General features: G+C 43.3%; 1 protein-coding gene across 5 annotated transcripts in view; it reads right to left on the bottom strand.

Annotated features, from left to right (window-relative positions):
- The window catches only part of TMPRSS9 (transmembrane serine protease 9), a 154,907-nt gene that overhangs the window by 103,675 nt on the left and 26,333 nt on the right, over positions 1 to 24,899 (bottom strand). For 2 of the 5 annotated variants that reach the window (XM_085639791.1, XM_085639790.1), the window contains exons 2-6: positions 13,048 to 13,199; positions 12,541 to 12,707; positions 10,259 to 10,386; positions 8,113 to 8,180; positions 4,732 to 4,904 (exon numbers count right to left, since the gene is read on the bottom strand). In XM_085639791.1, the coding sequence (XP_085495917.1) occupies positions 4,732 to 4,904; positions 8,113 to 8,180; positions 10,259 to 10,386; positions 12,541 to 12,707; positions 13,048 to 13,067 (556 nt within the window). In that variant the 5' untranslated portion in view covers positions 13,068 to 13,199. The remainder of the gene's footprint in view (positions 1 to 4,731; positions 4,905 to 8,112; positions 8,181 to 10,258; positions 10,387 to 12,540; positions 12,708 to 13,047; positions 13,200 to 24,899) is intronic. The other 3 variants (XM_085639792.1, XM_085639793.1, XM_085639794.1) reach the window with 2 other exon arrangements.

A 24,899-nucleotide genomic window follows, 5' to 3' on the forward strand; every position in this document is an offset into this window, starting at 1 on the left:
ATCCTGCCTGGGGCTTTTGCTTTATAGACCACCTGGCCCTCTTGGCTCTTTTACTGAGGATTTGCTATCGATCATTTCCACACTGAGTCTTAGAACAAAACACTGCCTAATACTCGGGGACTTTAACATCCACATGGATAAGGGCGAGGATCCTGAAGTGCAAAAATTTCTGGATATGACATCGTCGGTGGGACTTCATATGTATCTACAGTCCCCTACACATGAGAAGGGGCATATTTTAGATCAAATTTTTTCGACCGTTCCGGTGGTCCTTTCCTCCCTTGCCCCAGTTCTTTGGTCGGACCATTTCCTAGCGGATTTCACGCTAGGACATCAGCCTGTGGCCGCCCGCATTTTGCAGCGGCTCGCTGCTCGTAGTTCTAGAGCCTTCCACAAAGTCACCCCGGCCATGATCACCCAGGCTTTAGATACCCATCCTTGTGTTTTTACGGGCAGTCTGGAGGATGATGTGGTGTGTTTTCAGAATTGGCTCACTGCACGTTTGGAAGCCTTGGCACCATCTCGCCAGGTTAGATCTGAACTGGCACGAGCATCAGCCCCGTGGTTCTCTGCTGCCTTGGCGGCCAAGAGAAGGCACTGCAAGAGGCTGGAGAGAATTTGGAGGAGGCACTATGATACATCGGCTAAGCAGTCTTACAGAGCAGCAGTGAAAGAATATCACAGGGAGCTCGCTGCAGAGAAAAAATCCTATTTGGCCAGAAGGATCGAGGAAGCAGATAGCTCCTGCAAAGAGATCTTTAAGATTGTTAAAGAATTCACCTCTCCCTCCTGCTGCACTTCTGCATCTGCTTTCTCGGAACCTTGGATCATGGAGCTTGCAGTATTTTTTACTAATAAAATACGTACTATCCAGTCAGCGTTGCAAGGAACCCAGATCATCTTGAGCAAAGGTTCAGAGGTCGATGGCCTTTCCAACCCCTGGTTATGCCCACCAGCTATGCATATGGATTCTGTGGGCCCTACCCTGCACTGTTTTCCCTCTTTAGAGCCTCAGGCCTCGCTTGACCTTTTGTCTAGCCTGAAATCTGGCTCTCCTCTGGACCCTTGTCCCGCCAAGTGTCTTGCGACCCTGGCACCTGCCCTTAATCCGATCATCAACCCTCTCATTAATGCATCTTTGAAGTCGGGCAAAGTCCCCTCCTCCTGGAAACAGGCCTTAGTTCTTCCCCTCATTAAAAAACCAAATGCAGATGCTAAACTGCATTCTAATTATAGGCCAATCTCGCTGCTTCCTGCCCTGGCCAAGATCACTGAAAAGTGTGTTCATACCACCCTTACCAACTTTGTAGAGGGCAACTCCCTTTTACATCAGTCACAGTCTGGATTTAGATCTAACCTGAGCACCGAGACCGCTCTTCTTGAGGTTACTGAGATTGTGAAGGAGACCCTCGATAGGGGTGGAAAGGCCCTGCTTATCATGCTTGATTTGTCGGCGGCCTTCGACACCGTCCCCCACGACCTCCTCCTAATTAGACTCTGGGAGATTGGGCTGCGGGGTACGGTGTTCGCATGGTTTCAGTCTTTTTTGGCCGATCGGACACAAACGATCTGGGCTCCCCCTTTCTCCGCCCGGATGCCGCAGCTTAAGGTAGGGGTCCCGCAGGGCTCCATACTGAGTCCTTCCCTCTTTAATATCTTCCTTACACCTCTTGCGGCACGGGTGGAGGAGCTAGGGGCCCAGATCATATCCTATGCGGATGACACACAGCTCCTGTTCACTTGTGACAGGGGCTGTGACTTCGATGGAGCAGCCATTCGGAAGTGTTTGGAGTTTGTGTTTGACTGGTTTGGGAAAAATGGCCTCAAATGCAACTCCGACAAATCCGAGATATTGTTCTTTGGCTGTCCTGCAGACCCACGTTGGAAGCTATGGTGGCCTTCGGCCATGTCTCCCCCTGCCAGCGATTCGGTCACAGCGAAGAACCTGGGTATGATGGTCGATAACACTCTTTCCTTTAAAACCCAGGTTGCTGGCTTGACTGGGAAGTGCTTTGCCATCTTAAGGATGTTGCGCAAGTTTCTGCCCTATTTATCTTTGGAGCATAAGAAAATTACGGTGCAAGCATTAATTGGCTCGCGCCTAGACTACGCCAACATCCTTTACTTAGGTCTTCCTGAGTATCTGCTGACTCGTCTGCAGATAGTTCAAAATTCTGCAGCCAGGGCAATCTTCGGTTTAACTAGAAGATCTAGGGCCAGCAATCTCCTTGTCTCCCTGCATTGGTTGCCGATTCGTAAGCGTATCTTCTTCAAGACCCTAACTACAGCTTTTAGGGCGCTTCATAATTTCGGCGCTGAATATCTGCAGAGAAGGGTCAATTTCTATCTTCCATCTAGACCTCTGAGATCTGCTGCCCAGGCCAAGGCTATCGTTCCAACAGTGAAGCGTGCTCGCTGTGGAGGTCGCTCCTTTAGTTACCTTGCACCCCGCCTCTGGAACACATTGCCCTTGACGTTGCGGGTGTGCATCAATCTCTCGGTTTTTAGGAAAGGACTTAAAACCTATCTGTTTGCTTTGTAATGCTGTTATGGTTAATTCTGGTTATGTTTTCTGTTATGGCTGTTTGTTTGCTGCTGGTATTTGGTGTGATGATCTTTAGCGCCGGGACGCTCTTTGGAGCAGCTGAGCGCTCTACAAAACAAACAGTAACATAACATAACATAACATAATGCCCGAAGGCATATTGTTGCTAACGCCAGTAAAAGCTTTTTACAAACTGACCGTGCTTATTCACAACGTGAGAAAGAACGCTTGGCAGTGATGTGGGCTTGTGACTATTTCCATGTGCTCTTTTATGGAAAGCCTTTTACAGCAATGACTGAGTATCAAGCACTATTGACAATATTAGGCACTCAAAAAGCCAAGATGCCTCCTTGTATTGAACGTTGGGGTCCGAGATTACAAAGATACAACTACACAATCATTCACTGTCCGGGGAAAGATCGAAAACCTGCAGATTATTTTTCAAGAGTGCCATTACAATGCCCTGGTGCCCCATCTAAGACGACTAAGGCCTTCATAAATTTCATTTTAAATCAAGCACACTGGCTGCCATGTCATTAGAAAAAATGGTCACTCCCACAAGCCAAGGTAGTGCATGCTGAATTTGAAAGGCATTATTGCTCACCAATCTTGGTACCAACACTTTCGGCCGCTCACCAGTGACAGTGAGTATTTAAAATTCTGAAATGTAAGAGGTGAATTGTCTAACTCAGGAAGACCTTATCTTTGGCGGTACACAAACTATTATTCCGGAGAGTCTACAACAACAAGTAATTGAGGTGGCCCATGAGGGACACAGAGGAATAGTTGCCCTAAAGAGAGCTCTTAGAGACAGAGTCTGGTTTTCTCATCTCGGTGAAAGAGTTGAAGAGAGTTAAAAGGCCTGTCATTTATGCAAGTGTCTCTCATCCCACATTCCTCAGCACTCTTTAAACATGACAGAATTGCCTATCCATGCTTGGAAGATAATTGCTGTTGATTCTTTGGTCCTCTTAAGAACGGGCATCATCTAATGGTCATTGTTGATGAATACTCCTGCTTTCCATTGGTAGAAGATCTTTCATCCATCACTCATGAATACGTTATTGAAACATTAGATGGCATCTTTGCGACATGAGGTGTTCAGAAACTTTCTCAGCCATCTTAATGTAAAGCATCAGAAAAGCGCTCCTCGTTGGCCACAGACCAATAGCCTTGTAGAACGATTCAGGAGTACTCTAAAGAAAGCTGTTCAGAGTGCTGTATAAAGAAGCTCGACTTCAAGGTTGTTTTGAATACTAATCTTCGAGCTTACCGATCGACCCCACACTTGACTACAGAGGAAACCCTGCAACCATAATGTTTGGGAGAGCCATGAAGACTAAGTTACCTCAATGGACCAACCTCAGATCAAAGACTGTGAAAGACATTTGCACAGAAGATTCTGATCACAAACAAAAAATGGAAATCTATACTGACAAGTGAAGTCATGTGATAGATATCACTTTCAGTAGAGGAGATCGAATATTAGTTCGACAATCTAGAAAATGAAAATATGATGCTCCCCTCGAGGCTGAGCCCTTTACTGTTACAACCACCAAAGGACACATGGTGACTGCCCAACATCCTGGGAAGTCCCTTACTAGAGATTCTTCTCACTTCAAACATGTGGCTCATCACTCACCAAACATCGATGTCACCGTAGAGACTGGGTCCAGACAGACAGTTCATGATCCTGCATGCATTTTCCATGTGTGGCGTAGTCACTGATGAGTGCCTAGGCTGGGTAGAATGCTACAACATGCAAGCAGCGTTTGAGAATCCTGTGTTTCTATCTGTTGCCACGTTAAAGCCAAACCTATTTACATTGCCAATGCTTTTTCTAGCTTCTATTCCACTTGACTGAGTATCATACTGCTATACCTCCATCGGTCACTATTTTTTCTCTTTTACGTCATTCGCTGGCTCTGCAGGTGCACAGATCAAAGGAAGCTTCAGAACACAGTTCTATGAAATAGAAGGCCCTTTGTCTCAGAGAATGACGTCTAGCCCCTAATCAACTAACCTTTCTACTTGTTTTCTACCTTTACATAATTGTTACTGGCTTCAAATCAAGTGTGCTTGGATCCCTGCTGTTGGTGTGCTTTCTAGGTAGATTCGTTCTTTTAGGAGGACCTGATGTTCATTTTCCGCTACAGTAGTTGAAGGATAGATGGGGTGCAACTTACCGACTAGGGTCGCGGATGTGATATAGCCATGCGTGGTAATGGGGATTTTGTGGTCATCCAGCTGGGTGCTCAGGCCCTGGGTGAGGGTGCCCTCAATCAAACGGGGGATTTCAGAGAAGAACGTCTGCCGAAATGCCAGACTACATGTGAAAATTACACTGTGATTCCCGTTTCTGAAACAGAGGCAAAAATTAAGCAAAGTTAATGCACGTACCATGCATTAAGGAAACAACTCCCACTAATCACTGCACTACAATAAGTACCCGCACTCTAGGTCCTCCATAGCACTCAACCAACAGCCTAATAAGGCACAAATCCAATACACGATGGGTCACCAGCAGCGGACGACTTTTTGTTTCACTTGGTCCCCACCTCTGCAGCATTATCAGTAGCTGAGCACAGCAACTAAAATAGTCTTGAAGAAAGGACTGCAGACAAATCTTTTTGACGAAATACATCATGCCATCTATTTCCACTGAACACACCTTGAGGGGGTTTAACTGGCATTGCTGTGTCACACAACATAGCACACATTACATAAGCATAACATGCATTTGTTAAGAGAATGTTCAATCAGAAAGGTATCTTGATGTAGAATCACGGATAGTCCATTGTTACTCAGCTCAGTGGTACGTACACATTTTATCTTGGAGGGGTGAAAAGCTGAGTGGACCACCAAAATTTAAACCTGTGACAATGAGGTCAAACACAGATCCCTGCAGAGGATACATAAGTCCACTGGCCCACCAGACTTGTGTCTTCAACAAACACATAATCCCTCAAAATGATGAACGTAGAGTATCATATACAGAATTGGCTATAGTGAATGCACTGCCACGGCATAACCATCAATTTTTCTGTAGTGATGACATTAAAAAAGCTGGTTGTTCTATTAGCAGAGTACTAAACATAGACAAACAACATTTTATAGCTTGGTGAGGCTGAGTGTACAGTAATATCAGATTTCCCATCCCACCAGTCAGTCTCTAATTCTGCACCTTCCTGTTTACAGGATCAGAATACATTTTTAAAACCATGCTCTTGGACTGCAAAAGACAATTGTTCTGTTATAGCAAGAACTGCTTTCAAAATGTGTTGATCAACAGAGGAACATCTAAATCCAATGCAATGCCTCTGGAGTCATCTATAGGGAGTTGGATTAAGATTCACAAAGTACGCTCTTTAACCCCTTCAGTGCCCGCCCCTTTCCCCGCCCAGTGCCGGCCGTTGCATTAGCGGGCGGGGTCTATGACGAGCTGGACTCGTCATGGGCACAGCGCCACCGCGGCCCATGACGAGTCCAGCTCGTCATGGGCACTGAAGGGGTTAAGGCGCTATGTTTTCTCGGTGCACTAGGACTGTAAGTGGACAGACCTATGTTCTCAAATTGACATGAGATAAAATAAATATGACACTGAATGCTGTGAATGTACCTGTGAGTGGTCAGGTATCCAAAACTCTGTACAACAGGTCTAATGAAGTGTGCTGGTGATGCTGGCTTGAAGAGATTGAAAACATCGGAGCAGTGAGTGGCCCAATGGCTTTGCTAGTGAAGAGTCTCAAACGGAAGTCTAGTTCTGCCGTGGATAGGTATGACAACTTACAAATCTGTCCTGTTAGTGGTGAGCAGTCAGAATATCGTCATCGAGGACAAATTAACCATGTGAGATTTTCGATACCTCACGGTACATTGGTGATATAAAACCTCTTTAACCCCTTCGCCGCGGGATTAATTCCCCACGGCGCCGCGGGGGGGGGGGGGGGGGGGTCGCGGCGCCCACTGATTAATTCTCCCGCACAGGCGAGGAATCAATCGCGCGTGTGCGGGCCGCGGCCGTTATGACGAGCCCAGCTCGTCATGAGCATGGAAGGGGTTAACACACGTGAATGTGGAGTTAGGAAGAGTAAATCCATACTTCGGTATATGAATTTACCTTTTCATAGTTTGTCCATTGATATTCTGGACTCAACATTCTTGTATCAAAATATTCTGGGTGCCAATATTCAGAAGTACAACCCCATTTGTGCAGTCCTGGAGATATGGGTTATCCTCCTTTTCTATGCACTATTGAGTAGCTTCATCTGGAGGTTCAGCCTGCTGCTAAGTAGGCAATGTGAATATCAAGGTCTCCACTAATCGGGCAGGGGTTTGCCGGCCTGACCTCGTTATCAGTGGCTCTGTGCAAAGGGATCGCAATTGAATCGAATATCCGTGAAAGACCCAGGGAATGATTCTGGGCTCAATTACATGACTGGAGCCATGACTTGTTTTGGTAAAGTCACAATAATAGAAACATCTCACATGGACCTCAAATTTGCGAAAAGCAATCTTGGGGTACTTTGTAACTGCTGGTTCCATTGTTCATGCTGCATATAGGTACATGCATTTTCCATTGGCTTGGTCAACAAAAGGGTATACGGGAGATCCCTAATGGTTAGAGGTAGGGATTAAAAAGATCGCTTCTATGCATGTACTCTCTTCAACACCTCATTCGTGCGTGCATTACCATTAGTTGATCATATCTCTGATCCTCACACATGACAGCCAATGCTTCCTTGATATGTCAGAATACAACCCCAATAACTATTCAGTCATGAAATCTAAAAGAGCTTTCTGGGAACCGGAGAGCTGTCAGTGTCTACAGCCATAGACGTATGAAGGAATATATGAATTGTCCAATGGATTTAGTGCATTGACACAGGGGAATTAGTGTGTTTAGCATAGAACAGTACAGTTATGAGTGAATATTTTTGTATGAGAAAAAGATCTTGGTTGAACATTAACTTTCCATCTGACATGCCATATTTTTTTTACTGTTAGATTTCCAGAAGACGGTTCCAGACACTTGGTGCTTGGCCAGAGAAGGTCTGAAGCAACACTTTGGTTCACCAGTGACAAGTCCATGGTCCGTGCGGAACAGTAAGGTGCGCTTAGAAGATACAGAGAGGTTCTCGATGCACGCTACTTCTGTCAGTCTCCTAAAATGATTGGACCTATTTAAGGTCACACTTTAGCATAAGTGAAGAAAGATGGTGCTCTTGCAAAATCCATTAAGCTACTTAAGTGCCAGTGAAAGGAGAAATGCAACTGTGTTGAAAACTATTAACAAAGGTTTCTGCCCTGAATTGCAGCTTTTGTCAATGAACTTATAGTTAGAGGTTCACATGCATTCCAATGGGACATTACACACAATAAAACAGTGCAAATAAGGTTGCATTTCATTTGGACTGAACAATGCATGGATTAGTCATAAAGGAAGCTATGAAACTGATTTCTCTACATATGAGATACAACATACCCAATAGATAGTATGTAAATAATTAAAAGGTGGGTGTGATATATAGATCAGAAAACACTGTTCGACAACCTAGATTACGCACCTGTATGCTAGGATCGTGCTATTCTTATAGCTGTCTTCCAGTTGTGTGTCACTGAAGCTGGATTTTAACTAGAAAAGGGGCATAAAAAAAAATTAGCAGCAAAACATTCAAAGAGATTGAATTCAGCCCAGAGTATATCCATTAGTCCACACAAGAAAAGGGTTTATAAAGGGAATAAACTGACCACTGCTAAAACGTAGGTGCTCTCTCATCCCGACAACGATACCTACATTTGTGGGTAGTTACATTTTCAGCCTATTTGAATTAAAGAAGGCTCTTAACACTTTATTCCAATTCAAGTAAATGAGTCAACTTAAAAAATACTTTTCAGTTTTTATTTGATAAAAATTATTTTTCCCCAATTATGTTTTCGTTTCCAGCTGAGTTCTTCCAAATCTTTTTAAGAAATACTAACAAATCTCCATGCAAAAGTGAAGACTACCATAGGGTGTGATGTAGAGTTTGGCAGACAGGACACTCTACCACAAATGTGGCGGAGTACCCTGTCTGCCAAAGGGGCAGTCTGCTTTGAGTCGATCGAACATGAGGTTTTGATGGTTGTCCGCCATGAGAAACACCACACTGACAGCCCGGCAGAATTGCAGTTGTTGATGTTGATTCGCCGGACAACCTGCTGTAATTAGAGCGGATGGTCTAATGCATTTTTCTGTTCAGGTACGGACAATCAGAAAATCCTTGATGGTTCTAAAACAGAAAAAATGATCCCCACGCTCTGGAAGAAAACTCTGGGATGCATTCGATTTTTGCTTTTCAAAAACAAACTCCTGCTTTGGCAGTTTCTTTTTGAAAAACAAAAAACTTTGCTAAGCTGACACCTGAAACATGATGGCCGCTCAGCAAACTTTCAGTGCCTTCAGACTAGAAACAGGAGTCAGTAGCTCCTCTGCAGGCACAGATCTCTGCAGGCCAACGGGGATCTCTAAATATGGTGGGTGGTAATCCAGCCAAGGAGGGCAGAGTTAATTGCATCTATAAGGAAATGCCTGTTTTTGCATGTTCACTCCCACAGCTTTAGACTGGTGCACCTGATTTTTTGACTCAGAGTGCACTGATGACTGCTGACCAGACCTCAGTGCCAGTGTTCTAATCCCTACAAAGTGCTTGTCGAATGGGCTAACCCCAATGGACAGACACTGACTTACTTATAAGTTCTAGTATATGGTCCCCAGGGCATTTAAGAGTGTCTCCACTCAGGGCTGCAGCATGATTGTGCCACCGTGTGTGTGAAAAAGTAAAACATGGCTCCCCGTCTGCCACAGCAGACTGGAAGGGCAGTGGTAACACTGCTAGTTCGACTTTGCCATTCAAACCAATGACAAAGCCCCCAGTTTCCTTAACAATGTATGTAAGTCTCCCCTAAGGAAGGCCTATCGAGTCCGGCTAATGTTTGAATGGAACTACTGAGAAGGGAATCCAAGGTATCAAATTAATCATGACATTAAACACAACTTGAAGCCCAAGTCGAATTTAATGCCACTAGTATAGAAATGCAACTTTTTGAAAGTTGCCACTCTGTTACCCAGTTTGTCCAGTGGCCTCACACAGTCACTGGCCATCAGACAGCTTTCTACCTACCTGGGGAGTCTGTATCTCCCGAAAACTTTGGTGGATTTTGCTCATCTTGGAAACTAAACATTCATAAAAATATAATCTATTTTTATAAATTGGTGTCGGATTTCTTTCATGTGGTGTGGCTTTCTAATTTCGTTTTTTGGTTCTGTTAAATACTTTACACTAGTTCCTTTGTTTAAGCCTTGCTGCTCGAAGCCATAGCTACCCAGGGTTGAGCTTAATGTTTTACAAATGAACCTGACTGGTCCCAAGACAGTTTTTATGAGTGTATAACACGGTAAAGCCACACAGCCATACCATAGAATACACCCAAATCCTCAAAACTTCTGCTGGCCTGACAGATGGCCTGCCAATACACTAAACCAGCCTCACAGTAGGTTTTCTAAGCACTCACTTTTCATACACACTACTGTATCTTCTCAGAGTACCCTACTTCACCTTCACATAAGTTTGTGTTCACAATACACACTTCTGACAGATACCTGAGCACATATTTAATGCTTTTTCTTTAGTTACACACCGCTTCATGGACTCAGACTCAGTTAAATCTTACCAGCCTCTGCACTGCCGCTGTCAGGGTTCGATAATATTCCGATGTGTCCGTTTGTAAACTGCTGTCGTACTGGAGGTCTCTGAGTTCTACTGTGTAGTTCACTCTTAGTTCTCGTTTATATAAATATGCTGTGAAAAAAAAGACTTTCATGATCAGGTGAGCTGCAGGAACATTTCATGCATTTCCTTTTTATCTACTAGTACATTGTTATTGGTACATTCCCAAACTCTTGAAAAACAGGTTCACGGTTGACCAAGTTGAGAACGAAACATGAATGGTTCCCAAGGCTGGATAATACAAGCATTAATTAATAAGCATGTCTCAGTGAGATGAAGGTTCAGAACTAACAAATGCTGTGTAATCTGAGTCTTGAGAATGAATCTCCCACAAAAGAGCCTGTCTTTTCTGCTTCTAAAGACCTTATTAAGTGGCTGTTAAATTCAAATATGTGAAGAAACTCCTGTTACAGCACATATTGAAATTATAAGTATTGTGACAAAAAAGTGCATCCCCAGTTATATTTTGATAGGCCAACCCTGGGAAAATCGCCCAGTAAATATGGTAACATCTCTTATTTGCAGGGATAAGAAATGGTAGAGGTGTTATATTTTGTGCTAGATAAAACACAATATATTAAGATTAGTATTATTTAAGACCATCATACATTACTCTTTTTCAGTACTTCCAAGTGTAATTCCTATTAATGCAAGCCATTTAACCTACCTATTCTCCTAGTGCTTATAAATACAACTACTATGTAGAAAATGTATTCAGCGGTATTTACCATTGAGCCATCTGTTGTAAACAAACTGATGGACGTCAGTTGAAGATTGTCCTTTGCTATTTTACCCGCAAGCCTATTGCACTCGTGCCCTTGTAAGTAAATCATTACATTTATTTAAAACATTATCTTTTCCTCTCACACCACCCTATCTAGAAGAAAAAGATCAAGATCTCCATTGAGGAATGCGATGCCCATAGCCAGGATTCTGCCAGCCTTGCGACTAATAAACGCAATAAGAAAATGATCGGAAGGAGAAGCAATCTTCCTATACACACCAGAGTTCCGGAACTCCATCGTAAACAGATCAGATAAATGTCTTCAAACCTCCATTCCAGGAAGGAGCTGAAGAACCTAATTTTATGTCAATGCACAGAGACAAACATTATGCAATCCTCCTTTATTGCCAACTCCCACATCAGCAGCAAAGCAACAATTTAGAACCAAATACAAAATTCGAACATTCTGAAATCCATATAAAACCATAGAACCCAAAGCTAACTTCCTTCTTTTGTTGCTGCTCAAGCTTCAAATAAGTAATGAGTGATGGTTCTGTGATTTGTGGTGGATTTATGAATGGTGGATGGTTTTTGTGGGGTCTGGTCGATTTATATATCTTCGGAGGCATGCTTCTTGTGTGCATTTAGTAGGAAATTGCTAAGCGAATTAAGCAAATTATAAAATTGCTTAAACATTGCAGTCTATCCATAGCAATTGAGCTTTTAGCTAACCACACTACACATTGTATATATTTTGTGGAAAAAAACATTTTCAGAAAATAAGGTTTCCCAATGAACACCTAGGAAATATCGAGCAATACTACCGATAAATCTTATTGCTGAACATGGGTTTGATGGAGATTGAGTCACTTCCAATTCAATGCTAGCCACAGCACAACTTGTCTATTGCAGATTTAGCTACAGGGATCTTCTATAATGACTACTAAACATACACAAAGACTATGCTTGATGAAGCAAGAAGAGAATGAAGCCCACCTGATAAAAACACTTGATAGGCTCCCATTGGTTTATAAATTAAAACTCAAAGCTCTCAACTATGCATTCTATAGTATTGCAACATTTATATAGCACTTTCTACCCCTATGTGGGGCGCTGAGGAACCTGCCTACATGGGTAGCAAGCTACACCATATTGGATGTGCGTTTGGAAGAGTGATGTCTTTGCTTTAATTCTAGGTGGGAATTGTTTCCATGTCAGGCGTGATGACCAGCATGGTCATGGTAATTCTTTGGGAGAGCCCCTACATCTATAAACATACTATAAAAATGTCATTTGATGACAACAATTGAATAAAGAGGGAAGTGATGAAGAATAGTTAAAGAGCTAGAGAGATATATTGGAGAGAAGCAAATATAGTCTCTTCCAGGCATGCTGGTCTTTTTCACCGAGCTATCTTAATGATATCCGTACAATTGCCACAAGCTAGATTATTCCTAAACACCTCAACAACAGAAATGTTAAGTGGGTCTTTTAGAACTTACTTATTAGTAATCCCAGGAAGATACAGATGACAATGACGCCAAGAAGCAAAGAAACACCCGTCCCTTTACAACATGCTGTGTCTGAACATCTCGGCTTCCGTATATCCAGCACTATTTCTTTTTCAATATCCTTCTGATCCATGCTTTCACAATCCCTATCAGGGAGCCTGGAATCAGAAAAAAAGATTGTCAAGTCATGCAGTGTTTAAAGTAATGACTACTTTTTCAAAATGTGCAGTGATTTCCTACAAGTCCCTCACTGTTGTGTTGTGTGTTCATGCAGAAATAATTAGTTTGCTATAAGAGTTCAGAGTAACACAAATGATTGCTTCTATACACAGTTATGTTTCACCCTCAAAAGACTGAGCCAGGAGCCCCCCTAACTGCATCCAGAATTGTAAATTAAAGATCTCAACATGTTGAGTTAACAGAGCTCGACCAGGATGTTAAGGCACTGGTCACAAAATGGTCAGTGAGTCAGTTAATAAAGTATTTGGAATCGCTCACTCTTTTCTAATATGCTCCATCGGTGCTCTTTTTCTTCTCTTTATCCTATTTTTGAAGAGCAAAGCACCGCCATTCTGTTATATGTATCAGTGATGACTTGCTGAATGCTCACATACAGATGTCCTGCCTTGCTGACTCGTTGACTGCTATACCTGGCGGAGGTGGAAAGTGAATTAAATTACTAACAGACACTCAGTTTCTCAAAAGGTTGGCTGGTGCCATTGCTTTTCAAGTATAGTATTATTTTTGAGGCATATGTTTGGGCAACGGCAACGATTGACCCTTGTTAGTCATCCTCCTAATATGCAAAAACACTGATTTCTACTAAGGCTTTGTTAGCAAGAAAGTCATCATGTGCGGTAAATAATCTGGATAACAGTGGTTGGAAACTAATCGTAGCCAAGAATGATCAACATCAGCATCAAAGATACTTTATTCGATTAAAATAATTGATCATAAAAGTACAACAGCTCAAATTCTTCATAAAGAGTAGAAGATTAAAATGTTAACAAAAACAATAGAGATGAAATAAAAAATATATTGTTTTAAGACATTGGGTAGCTGTTAGAAATGGGGGTCTCTAGTTGGCAGAGGTAGGTACCTTTGTCCTAGCATGGACCCTTCTTCCTAGTCAGGGTAAGGGAGTTACACTCCTGAAATAACCCCTGCTCACCCCCTTGGTAGCTTGGCACGAGCAGTCAGGCTTATCTCAGAGGCAGCGTGTAAAGCATTTGCACATAACCAACAGTAATACAGTGAAAACACTACTAAAGAACACCACACCAGATTAGAAAAATATCCAATATTTGTACATATCCAAAATGATAAGAATCCACATACAGTACTTAAAAATATATACTTTGCAAGATATCCTTAAAATAGCAGAAATACCTCAAACACACAGTTTGTATGAGTCGGTAGCTCCGTCCGGGGCTACCTCGATGCTGAAAACAACAGAGTCTAACAGTTCCAGTCGACCGCGTCCGTGCAGGCCAGCTAAAGTGTGGAAAGACTCGGTAACAGTACCTTTCTCGTTGCAGCTGGCACGTTGGTGCGAGCCCGTCGTGGCAATCGTTGCAAAATGGAAGCGGTGCAGTGCACTCTCGATGCGGTGCAGGCAGCGGCTCTGTGACGATCTTCCAGACGATGTTGGTGAGACAAGGCTTACAGTGCAGGGTAAGAGGGTGCTCGATGCAGTGCTGACAGGTTGTGGTGCAAGCGACAGAGCCAGTTAGCGGGAGCTGGCGTCGGTCAGCCCAGACTGCTGTGTTGGACCAGGCAGTGAGCCGTGAAACTTACGAGCGGTGCCCCCAGTCAACGACAGCGTTGGTGAGACCAGGATGGCGAAGTGAAGCGGTGCGGAGTGTGGTGCCCACAGGTCACAGTGCAAGCAGTGGCTCGGTGGCGTTGGTTGTCAGTGAGACCAGGGTTGTGGTGCGAGATGCGGATGGTGCCTTCTGCGGTGCCGCCAGGACACAGAGCCAGTGACTGAGTCAGTTGCGTATCCTTCTCTGTGGCAACTGAAACAGCGGTTCAAGAAGCGGTACCCAGAGGTTGGTGAAGTCTTTGCAGTCCCCGAGACTTCAAAACAGGAAGCAAGCTCTACTTCAAGCCCTTGGAGATACTCAGCAGAAGTAAAAGAAAGTTCAGTCCAGTCCATTGACTGCCCAAGGCAGGAGCAGCAACTGCAGGCCAACCCAACAAAGCAACACCACAGCAAAGGGGCAGTACTACTCCTGACAGCTCTTCCAGCTAATCTTCTTGGCAGGTTCCTGGATTCCAGCGAGTTTTAAAGCTCTGAGGTTTGGGCAGCCATATTTATACTCAGTTTCTCTTTGTTCCCTAAGGCAGAGAGTGTCTGTGCTTAGTCCAAACCAGTTCTGTCCTCTCTGGGCCAGCTTCCTGGCAGGAGGTGGAGACAGCATTGTTCAAGGCAGACCAGGCCCATTCAGGTGCAAGGAAATCTCCTACCACTACTCTAAATGCAGCCCAGGTCTATTCAGCCCAGCCCTGCCTCATCCAGGAAAGGCAGGACACACATCAACCCCTAACCCCCCTTGGTAGCTGTCTGAGAGACTGCACCTCCCCAGCCCCTGTCACTCCAAAACCAGACAGCCAATCCACAAACCCAGCAGAGGCACACAGGAGGGCTAAGCAAGAAAATACCTACTTTCTAAAAGTGGTATTTTCAAACGCAGAACAAAAATCATCTTTACTAAAAGATGCATTTTTACATTCGGATTCCAGGCATACTAAACTTTTTCTATCTTGTCCCAATGGGAAGTTATATTTAAAAAGATGTTATAAATAAACTCTCATACAATCCTATGGGACATATGGCCTTTCCATGGTGAAAAACGAAATGCACTGTAATTCACTACGAGGACATGCCGCACACACAGGCACATGTCCTACCCATAACATACACAGCACCCTGCCCACAGGGGTACCGTGGTCCTACCTTAGGGTTGTCTTACATTTAAGAAAAGGGAAGATTAGGGCCTGGCAAGTGGGTGCACTTGCCGGGTCGACATGGCAGTTACAAACTGCGCGTAGACCCTGCAGTGGCAGGTCTGAGTTAAATTTACCGGCTGCTCATGTGGGCGGCACAATCTAGCGCAGTAGGCCCACTAGCAGCATTTGATTTACAGGCACTGGTACTTTCAGTGCACCTTACTAGGGACTTAAGTAAATCAAATATGCCAATCATGGAAACACCAATCAATAACACAATATACACAGAAAGCATATGCACTTTATCATCGATTAGCAGTGGTAAAGTTCCCAGAGTCCTAACACCAACAAAGACAGGTCAGGAAAAAGCAAAACGTTTGGGGATAACCCTGCAAAAAGGGCCATTTCCAACAGTAGTCCATTAAAACAAAAAATAAAAACAAATGCCACACAAATATGAGGGTCTTATAATGTCTGAAGAAAGAGTATGGCAGGTCGCCATAATCTAAAGTTGTACATTTTCAAAACCAGTAAAAGAAAAAGCCTGGTATATTCAGGGTAAAAATTACAGAAAAGTATAAAATGTAAAATTGTTTGCTGAGAAACATTATCACAAGGACAAACCAGGGAAACTGACCCCGCTATACTGATCCAAAGGAACACAGAGAAGACTCTGCATATTGCCAAATCTAAATTTCAATAACAGGGTTAGTCCCATTTGTTAGACATAAGCAGTAAATATGGTTCACTTCAACAGGGGTTAACTAGTAGGGTTTTTAAGTTCATCTGCATCCCTCATCGGCGGGCCGCCATCGCCGAAAGTGCACTTTAACCAAGTCAAATCTGACTTGGTAATGCACTGGCCGAAGGGGGGAGGAGGTCATTAAAAAGAGAAGGCCTGCCCAAACGAGAAAAACATAGATTGACATAAGCAAGCAATGGAATGTGCTTGCCAGAATCATAGTTTTTGTAATCCATAAGCGCTTGTTGATTTAAAGTGGTCTTAGTATTGTTCCAAATTGACAACCAAAGTCTCAAAGGAGCAAGTTTAATGTTGTCATCAACACATCTTTGGTTAGGGCAGCATTACCCGTTCCCAAACCTGCAGCAACATTGGACGAGCCCTGGGGCCTTGAACCCCTATCTGGACATGCCAAATGTGGTAATTGTATCATATTCTCAAATTGTAATACCTGTAATGTTGTGTACGCTATCCTATGCCCATGTGACATGATCTATATTGGGCAGACTACCCAGAAGGTAAAGATCAGGATCTGCCAACATCGCAGCCGGCTTCGCTGCATAACACCCACTGCCCCTCTTGTCGAACAATTCACGAGAGCAGGACACTATGAAGACGACATCAGGTGGACTGTCATCAGTGTGGTAAAACCACCACCGAGAGGCGCAGACATTGGGCAACTACTCTATAAAGAAGAACTAAAGTGGATCCTCCGTACTGGTAGTGTACGTACGGGACTCAACCGGCTCGGGGACTGGACCACCCTGTAATAGCTGTTCAAACCAACAGTTGCATTTTTGTTAAGTCTCCTTACCCTGTTTCCCCTTACCCTGCCAGCCTTCCAAACCTTATCTGATACTCACTGTGTAAACTTGGCAATCGTTTTTACTGCACCCCCTGTTGAATATGCGCTTATGAGTTTCTATGTACAAGTAATTACTTACTGTTCTTGATTTCAACCTTGCTGCTGCTTTGATAATTATGACAGAAGTGTAACTCGTTATTTTTAACCCTGCGTTTATTTGATAATAAACTGTCAACCATCTACTGCTGATTTCTTGTTTTTTCTCCCGCTTTTGGGCTTGTCTTCACTCTTTTGGCTGGTCCATTACTTTTCTCAAATTCCTAATCTTGCCACGTTCGCTTGCCTTCTGTAGTAGCATCTCCCTTCACAATCGGCACCATTCCAACATGGCAGCCACTCCCTGGGCGTTCTCACTGTGCACTTCTTTGCCGATCATGTGACTCATAACAGGATCGCGATCTCCCATAGTCGGCTTAGCCACAACGAAACCATTAGCTACCTGGCTCCCGCTTGGACACGCCGCCGCGGTCCACACTGAGGCATTTTCATTGATATGCCCTGCACCACCTAGGCAGCGCGTTTTAGACCTTCATCACTTTTTACAACACTCGGTATCCCTTATTAAAGTTTGCCTATATTTTGTCATAGGTTCATCAAACCTTTTTTCAGCAGGCCACCCATTGCAGTTGCCCAACTTCCATGGGACTCACATTCAGCACGCTCTTTTAGTTTATTGGATCCCGCTTGGACACACCGCAGCAGTCCACATTTAAGCACTTCCATTGTTATGCCTAGCACAATCCACGGTAAGCATCGCACTAGAGCACTTTTGGGACACTTATCGGCTCCCTAGCACACGTGACAAACCCTTCTAAATGTTCGCCATTACTTCACTTCTTCTTAGATATCATTATTTCCGCTTGCAACTCCTCACAGTTGCTACTTCCTCAATGGATCGACGCGCTGGCTAGCCCGTTCTCCTTACATCCCCTTATTAATAAATCTAGCAGAGGGTAAGTCTACATAGTCACTTCCTATAGCACTATGCACTCTGCATACACAGTCTCCTCATTCCGGTCACAGTTTCAACCACATGGCCACACCAGCCCCCTTCTTGTGTCTGGCCATTCTATGACCTTCACTCCTCACTTCCAACTGCATGGCCCATTCGCTGTTCTCAAACCTTATTGCGCATTGACCCTTTTCTTGTTCCTTTTTCCCCTTTCCTTTATTGTTTCACAGGCATTCACATTGGCATGTAATGTAATGTCCTGATGATGATCCCACAATTGCTTTCATGGGATCGAAACGTCGTCGAGTCTTTTAACACCGCAAACGCAATTTTACTTATCATTGCTCATGTGTAACTGTGTCTCCTTACATCTATGCTTGCTTAAATTATTGTATTATTTACAAGCATTCAGTTCTGCCTGAGCCTTTTGTTTTGTTATATGTACACCTTACTGGATGCAGGATTGCGTCTCCACTTTATTTGTTGCTAAGTATTTGAAATATTAAAATTGATCCTGTCCGGCTGGACAGAAGAATATAGAACTGATTCTAAGTCTATATTTATTTTCCCCACTCCGATTGTCCTTGTTCGGGACCACTGTGTTTATAACTTACTGATACCATAGGTCACTGACCATTGTAATTGGATTCCCTTGTTTCTAATAACATCCTCAACATATCTTAAGCCCAACTCCTCATGGCAAACAAAATGGGTACAGCTGAGGAGCTGGGATAATAACCTCCGATAGAAGTGGTTTTCTTCTGTCTGACGATAGGTGGCTACTGCGGACCCCAGCACCATAGGTAGCAGCTGGCACACATTGTGTATTATACATTTCTAGGAAAGCCACTATCAGTTTGCCCACAACCAGAGGGATCAGACTGAAAAGAGCGCCAATCGACTGCGAATATTAGTATCCCAGGCTCCATTGGAGTCAAAATAGACTCCCAAATATGGAAAACTGCGCCCAGCTGACAATGAATTCGAATTAAAACAAATAGGTCTCAAATTTTGTTTCCTGGTACCATACACCATGATATGGAAATTTTAGTAGTTAATGTCCATCTCAAGAGATGATGTACAAGAAGAAAGGGACTGTAATAACTGCTTCAATTACGGTGTACACAAACTAATAGCACAGCATCGTCAGCATGCAGTAATGCCAAGACCTGCTGCTTACCTATCTGTGGTACGTCCTGTACACTTTGAATCTGCTGATGTCAACCACACTTCTGCGCAAAATGCGGTTAGAGAAAAATACTACGCATTACGCCACTGTACAAGGGCAAGCAAAATGCATCTCAGATCTGTACTCGAGGTACATGATCTGATACAAATTTGTAGGCAACAACATCCAGCCACGGGTGACCAACATCAAATGCTTAATTTTGTCGAGATCACACGTTATGCATGGGACTATCATGTCATAGCCTGCTTGTCGATTGTTTGTATCTGCTATCATTTGACACTAGTATTGCATACATATCTGTAAGGCTAGTTTAGAATATTTTAGGCCTGGCTAATCCCATTGTGCCATCTCGTACCACACGATATCAGCAATTTTCTCACGGCCATCCCAAGAAGAACAGATGTCACACGGTGCAACACCAGTGTGCTGGAAACCTCTTCAAAGTATGGACTTCCAGCTCCTGTGTGGTGGAGCGGCATGGCTAATATCCAGCAAGGATATCCCCTCTGACGTACGGAAGCTTTTTTATTTTTTTTGCACTTCAGGTGAGGTTAGGAGCAGATATTGACTCAAAAGAATACTCCTCCCCCACCAATTGTTCCACCCCCAACCATTCGCTCACACTGTGAAAATATATTTTAAAGTTGGCTGGTCCGATATCTGCCTTTTCTTGAATCAGTGGGTGTGTGCATGGTTGCTACCATGCTGCTCCCCCTTTGCATATATTAGCAGGAGTTCAGCTCTTAACAAGGCCTTTGACGCTGCGCTTGCGGTCCTGTTTGAGCCGCTTTGCCGTGAGATTTATCGCTCTGCATCTCATGAGCCCTGGCATAAAAGCCAAGTAAAACTAGACCTACATTTTTCTAATTAAATTGCCATATATGTGTACTCATCTCAGATGGGAAGAAAACCTGGACCCTTGACTGCACAAATCAGGTAAAGATATCTCTAGAATTTTTTTTTGCAATACCATATTTGCAGCAAGTTGGTCGCACCATAATAATCAGCAGGGTTTAGCGGGTTCTCAAACTGAAGTTCTACAGCATTTTTAAAAATATATTTATATGCTAAGATTCCATGGGCAAGAAGTTTTCAAAAAGAACCTATAAAATAAATCAGGTTTCCATGTCTGGTGCAGTACTCAGGGGTACTACTTCTCTGCAGCAGCAATAAATGTGGGTAGTAAAACTTTGGGGGCACTGTACTGGAATTAAAGGGAACCCAAGTATCACAAGGGACCTGGGGTATTAAAGTATTGATAAATACAATGGTCCCTCTACATGAGATAACGCTCTTCATTTAATGAAAAATATATCTGAACATACGACTGGTGCCAGTGACAAAATCATGCTCCGTGCTTTGTTGTGTGATGCACACTAGTGAATAAATTGATCAAAAAATGTATATCATGTAAACAAGAACACGTCCCGTTTGATTAAAATACTACAATGTAAATAGGGTTCGTGTTATAAGTCATATGGTAGTAAAACTGAGCCCGCTCACAGAGGGCTGCCTTCACGGCGGTGTGGACTCGGAATGCCGCAACACAATCTGCCCAAACCCAATCCCTGTCTTCCTGACCTACAGTCAATTTTCCACATTCCTCCCGTCACTCTGGTGCATAATATTTTCTTATGCCCATAGCATCAGAAACAAACCAACAAATAACTGTAAAAGAAAATATAAAGAGAACTTTATTTCTTGTCAGGAGAAAGATCTACAACATCTTAAATTATATGTAATTATACTAAGATTAAAGTCTTTATCCTGCTAAACAGACATATTCTAGCGCAATATCCCCTAATAGGGATAACACCTTAAATAGTTATAAATATAATAACCTATTGTTCTTATATTAAAAAAATAGATTTAATCGGTCTACAGGTTATTTTCACCAATTGACTATTGACAAAAAAAAATCAATTTACACTAAACTGCAAAAAATTGCATTGTGCCAGTGCAGAGTTGTTCAACAAAAACATCTTGCAGAATGTTTTGGGCCATTATTGGTCTAAGGCGAGGGTCTGTGAAGAATAAAGGAGGTGAATACATAAAAATGTGGGCAGGTTTAAAGCTGTAGAGGGTGCCCTGTATCCTCCCCTCTTTAATGTCCCCTTATCACTCCATGCTCTTCCTGCCTCTAAATTGCATTCTCTTTTTACTGAGCCAGTGGAATAAAGAAAGTGGAGCCAAAGGGTCATGGTTGGCCAAGCAGCTGCACTGACCTGGGTCATCGAACCAACAACCTCTTGGCGCGAGCAACGAGCCTGTGCGGGTTAATGCATCTCTTAGCAGGCTTCTCGATGCCAGGGGCAGGGCGAGAGCACAGGATCCGTCTCCATTACCCTTCTGGCGGTGAAAATCTCCAGCTTCGGCCACTCCACATCGTGCATCCATTTGGCCCAAGTATTGCTGGATCCAGGACTCACTGCCAACACCGAAGTCGCGCTTGATCGAACTTCGCCCACATTTGCCAACAATCCCACCTTATCGCTCTTACTCATTAAATTTAGATTTTCCAGGAAGAAAATAAATCCAATGCTCAATTTCATCCATTGTACATTATCTTCTGCTTAGGTTCTGCTTGGTTTAGTTTTCTCAGAAGTTGTGCATTGGAGTAGCTTTTATCACTGTCCATTTATTCAGTAACCTAGATTCCATGCGACTGACCCATAATCCAATTCCAGAATTCTTTTGAGGCCATGCCTTATTCAAATGTTCAGACTAATTAGTAGATTTTTAGATTCATTAGGTTAGGGATACATTTCCATTACACCGGCATATCTAGCATTATTTCAGAAAGTTCGCATTACGCTCGTTAGTTGAAATTCCCAAATGACGCTGCTACGCACGTTGCGTGCCATTTGCTGCAAAAATGTAGCACGTGCACACAGTAACAGTGTGCATGACCAGAACTTGAGCAGCTGCTGGTTGAGGCTCTGGTTTAGGCACAACATGTGTCCTGGCTTCAAAATAGTGGATTTACATTTCGCGTAATTGCGAGTAATGTTGCACAATTTTCCCAAATTCTCATATAATTACGGATTACGTGAATTTCGCACAGACCTATACTGCACTTCTGCCTTGCTAATATATATCTATTGGTTAAGTAGAAATTGTATGTGTGTGGTTACAGCTTCACTTCTAGTCCAATGTTAATTACCTGGTCATTACTTGTGGAATAGTGTGCGAAATACTTTTCCCAATCAATTGTGAAAACAGTAGTACTGGTTAGCCTGCATTTTCCTCCAGCTATATCCAGATAGAAATTGCCCTTGCAAAAATCAGGAATGATCGTTAATTGCATTTATTTAGTAATGTGCACATAATGAAATAAAACAGACACAAGCATCATTTTGGCAGAAATTGTGAATGTACAGGCACCTACTCGAGTGAGATACAACTTAGAAAACTCAAAGTTCATAGAGATTTTTTTTAAAGAGGTAAAATAAAAAATACAAATATTATAAAAGTTGTTTTTTGGAACAAAATCAATCCTAAACCAACTGAGAGAACACACACAAAAAAAAAAGATCACACAAAATGTTTTTTAAGCAGAAAGTTACCCAATTAAGAAAGTTGTGAGAATACCCAAACCTTCCAACTTTGTGAAGTGCACCAGTTGCGTATTTGCACAGTTGCACTTGCACTACTGTGATTGTGCACATCGGTACAATGATTTTCTCTTATTCAACAGTAGTTGCTTGTGTAATTCACAATCAACTACTCTGGGTGCAGTCCGAGTTCCCTTTATGGCATGGGGCACAAGCAATGGCAAAGCCAATAGGTCTCGCGTGGTTCTTTTGTTGCCTTTTTTCTCGATGTAATGTAGCATCAGGAAAAAGCAAAATGCTCTTTGTAGTGCTGCGCACCATCAGCACAAAGAAAGGCGCGATTAAGCAACCGCGTTATTCAGCCTCGCACTGTAGGCATGAGGAATTATGTGCATGTCAGCGTAATAATGCTTGAGCCATTTTCCTTTTTTTTTTTAAATGTACAGTTACAAGATGTTGCTCACCAGCTGATTGGTAAATAAAAAAACATTACCATTTGTGAGAGATAAACTGCTTTCTTCATTGAAGAGCAACCTGGCAGCAAATCACTGCTGCATGACAAAAACAAGCATTGGCAATGCCTTTAGGTCTGGCCTTAAAGTAATCTTTAATAGTATTATGAAACATTAGAAATAGACGGCATGGGAATTGATATGTATTTGAGTGGAAGAAAAGAACTGTAGAGTAAGAATGATGTAGGTTAATAGGTCAGGTGACAGTAATGCTGTCAAGCCAGACCTAAAAATCCATGCAGGTCAATGACTGCCCTCCTCCCATTTGTGCTGTTCCGAGAGAAAAACACCATACATTATGTAACTATCTATGGGCCTGATTATGACTTTTGTCCGAGTGGATGGCACGTCACTTCCATGTTCCCACAGCGCCAAGAGTAGCTGCAGCCCACCCACCCGATTACAAGTAATTTAGTGCTCTGGCGGGCATCGTGGCCGTCCCGCAGCGGTGCTGTTCAAAGGCTCATTGTGATCCTCAAACGCACCGCAGTGCATGTTCCTGCATAGGAAGGAATGCACCACATCATGCATTCCTTCTCGTCGGGGTGCAACTAGAGTGGCGCCATAAACATGTACCCCACTGCATGCACCCCTGTGCACAGGGGCAAGAGAGGGCCCTGTAGGGCCCAGTTTCTTCCCTCACTGCCAGCAGTTACATGGAGAAAGAACCTCCATGACACCGCTGGCGGTGAGGAAAGTCGTAATACGCTTGGCAGTGCCTCAGGGCACCAATCAGCATATTGCAGCCCTCAGACCGCCTCGGGACCGACAGGGAACACGGTTCCCTGGCGGTTGTAGCGGTGCAATGGCGGTCTGACCGCCAAAGTCCTAATCGGGTGGTTGGACCACCAGTGCAGTGGTGGCTGGACCTCCACCGCCGCATCCTCGCAAGTCTGGCGGTCCTTGGACCGCCAGACTTGTAATCGGGCCCTACGATACTTTAATAGCATTACATAGTCATGTGTCGGCCCCTGAAAGTTCAAGCATAGGCAGCTTGGTAAATAAAAATTAAACAATTGGTAGCCCGAGCAAATAGCATGTAAGTAGAAGCAACAAATAAAGTCCAAATATCAGTCCTGGATGCATTCTTCTTTTATTCCAAATTTGCAAGGTATCTTTCAATAATATCCATCTTCTTAACAAAATGACTTCAAGCCACAGACCTTGCCAACACGTGTTTCGTCCACGCGGCTATTCGCCATGGACTTCATCAGGGCAAAAGAACAAATATTCATGAGAATCGAAAATAGAAGCCAACGTCAAGACAGTTCCTCTGAATTCCTAAAATTTCATATTCAAAGCATATCCATTCGTCTGGTAAAACCCATATCTTCCAAGCTTCAATATTACAGGTTAAAAGTCATCGCAATCAATCAGTCACATATCCTGGGACTGACTTCAAAGTCATCCACAGAGAGATCCTCGTGCGTGCGTCTCGTGGACGAAACGCGTGTTGGCAAGGTCTGTGGCTTGAAGTCATTTTGTTAAGAAGATTGATATTATTGAAAGATACCTTGCAAATTTGGAATAAAAGAAGAATGCAACCAGGACTGATATTTGGACTTTATTTGTTGCTTCTACTTG

Source organism: Triturus cristatus, chromosome 12, assembly GCF_964204655.1.
Source record: "Triturus cristatus chromosome 12, aTriCri1.1, whole genome shotgun sequence".
In the NCBI taxonomy this organism is placed as follows: Eukaryota; Metazoa; Chordata; class Amphibia; order Caudata; family Salamandridae; genus Triturus; species Triturus cristatus.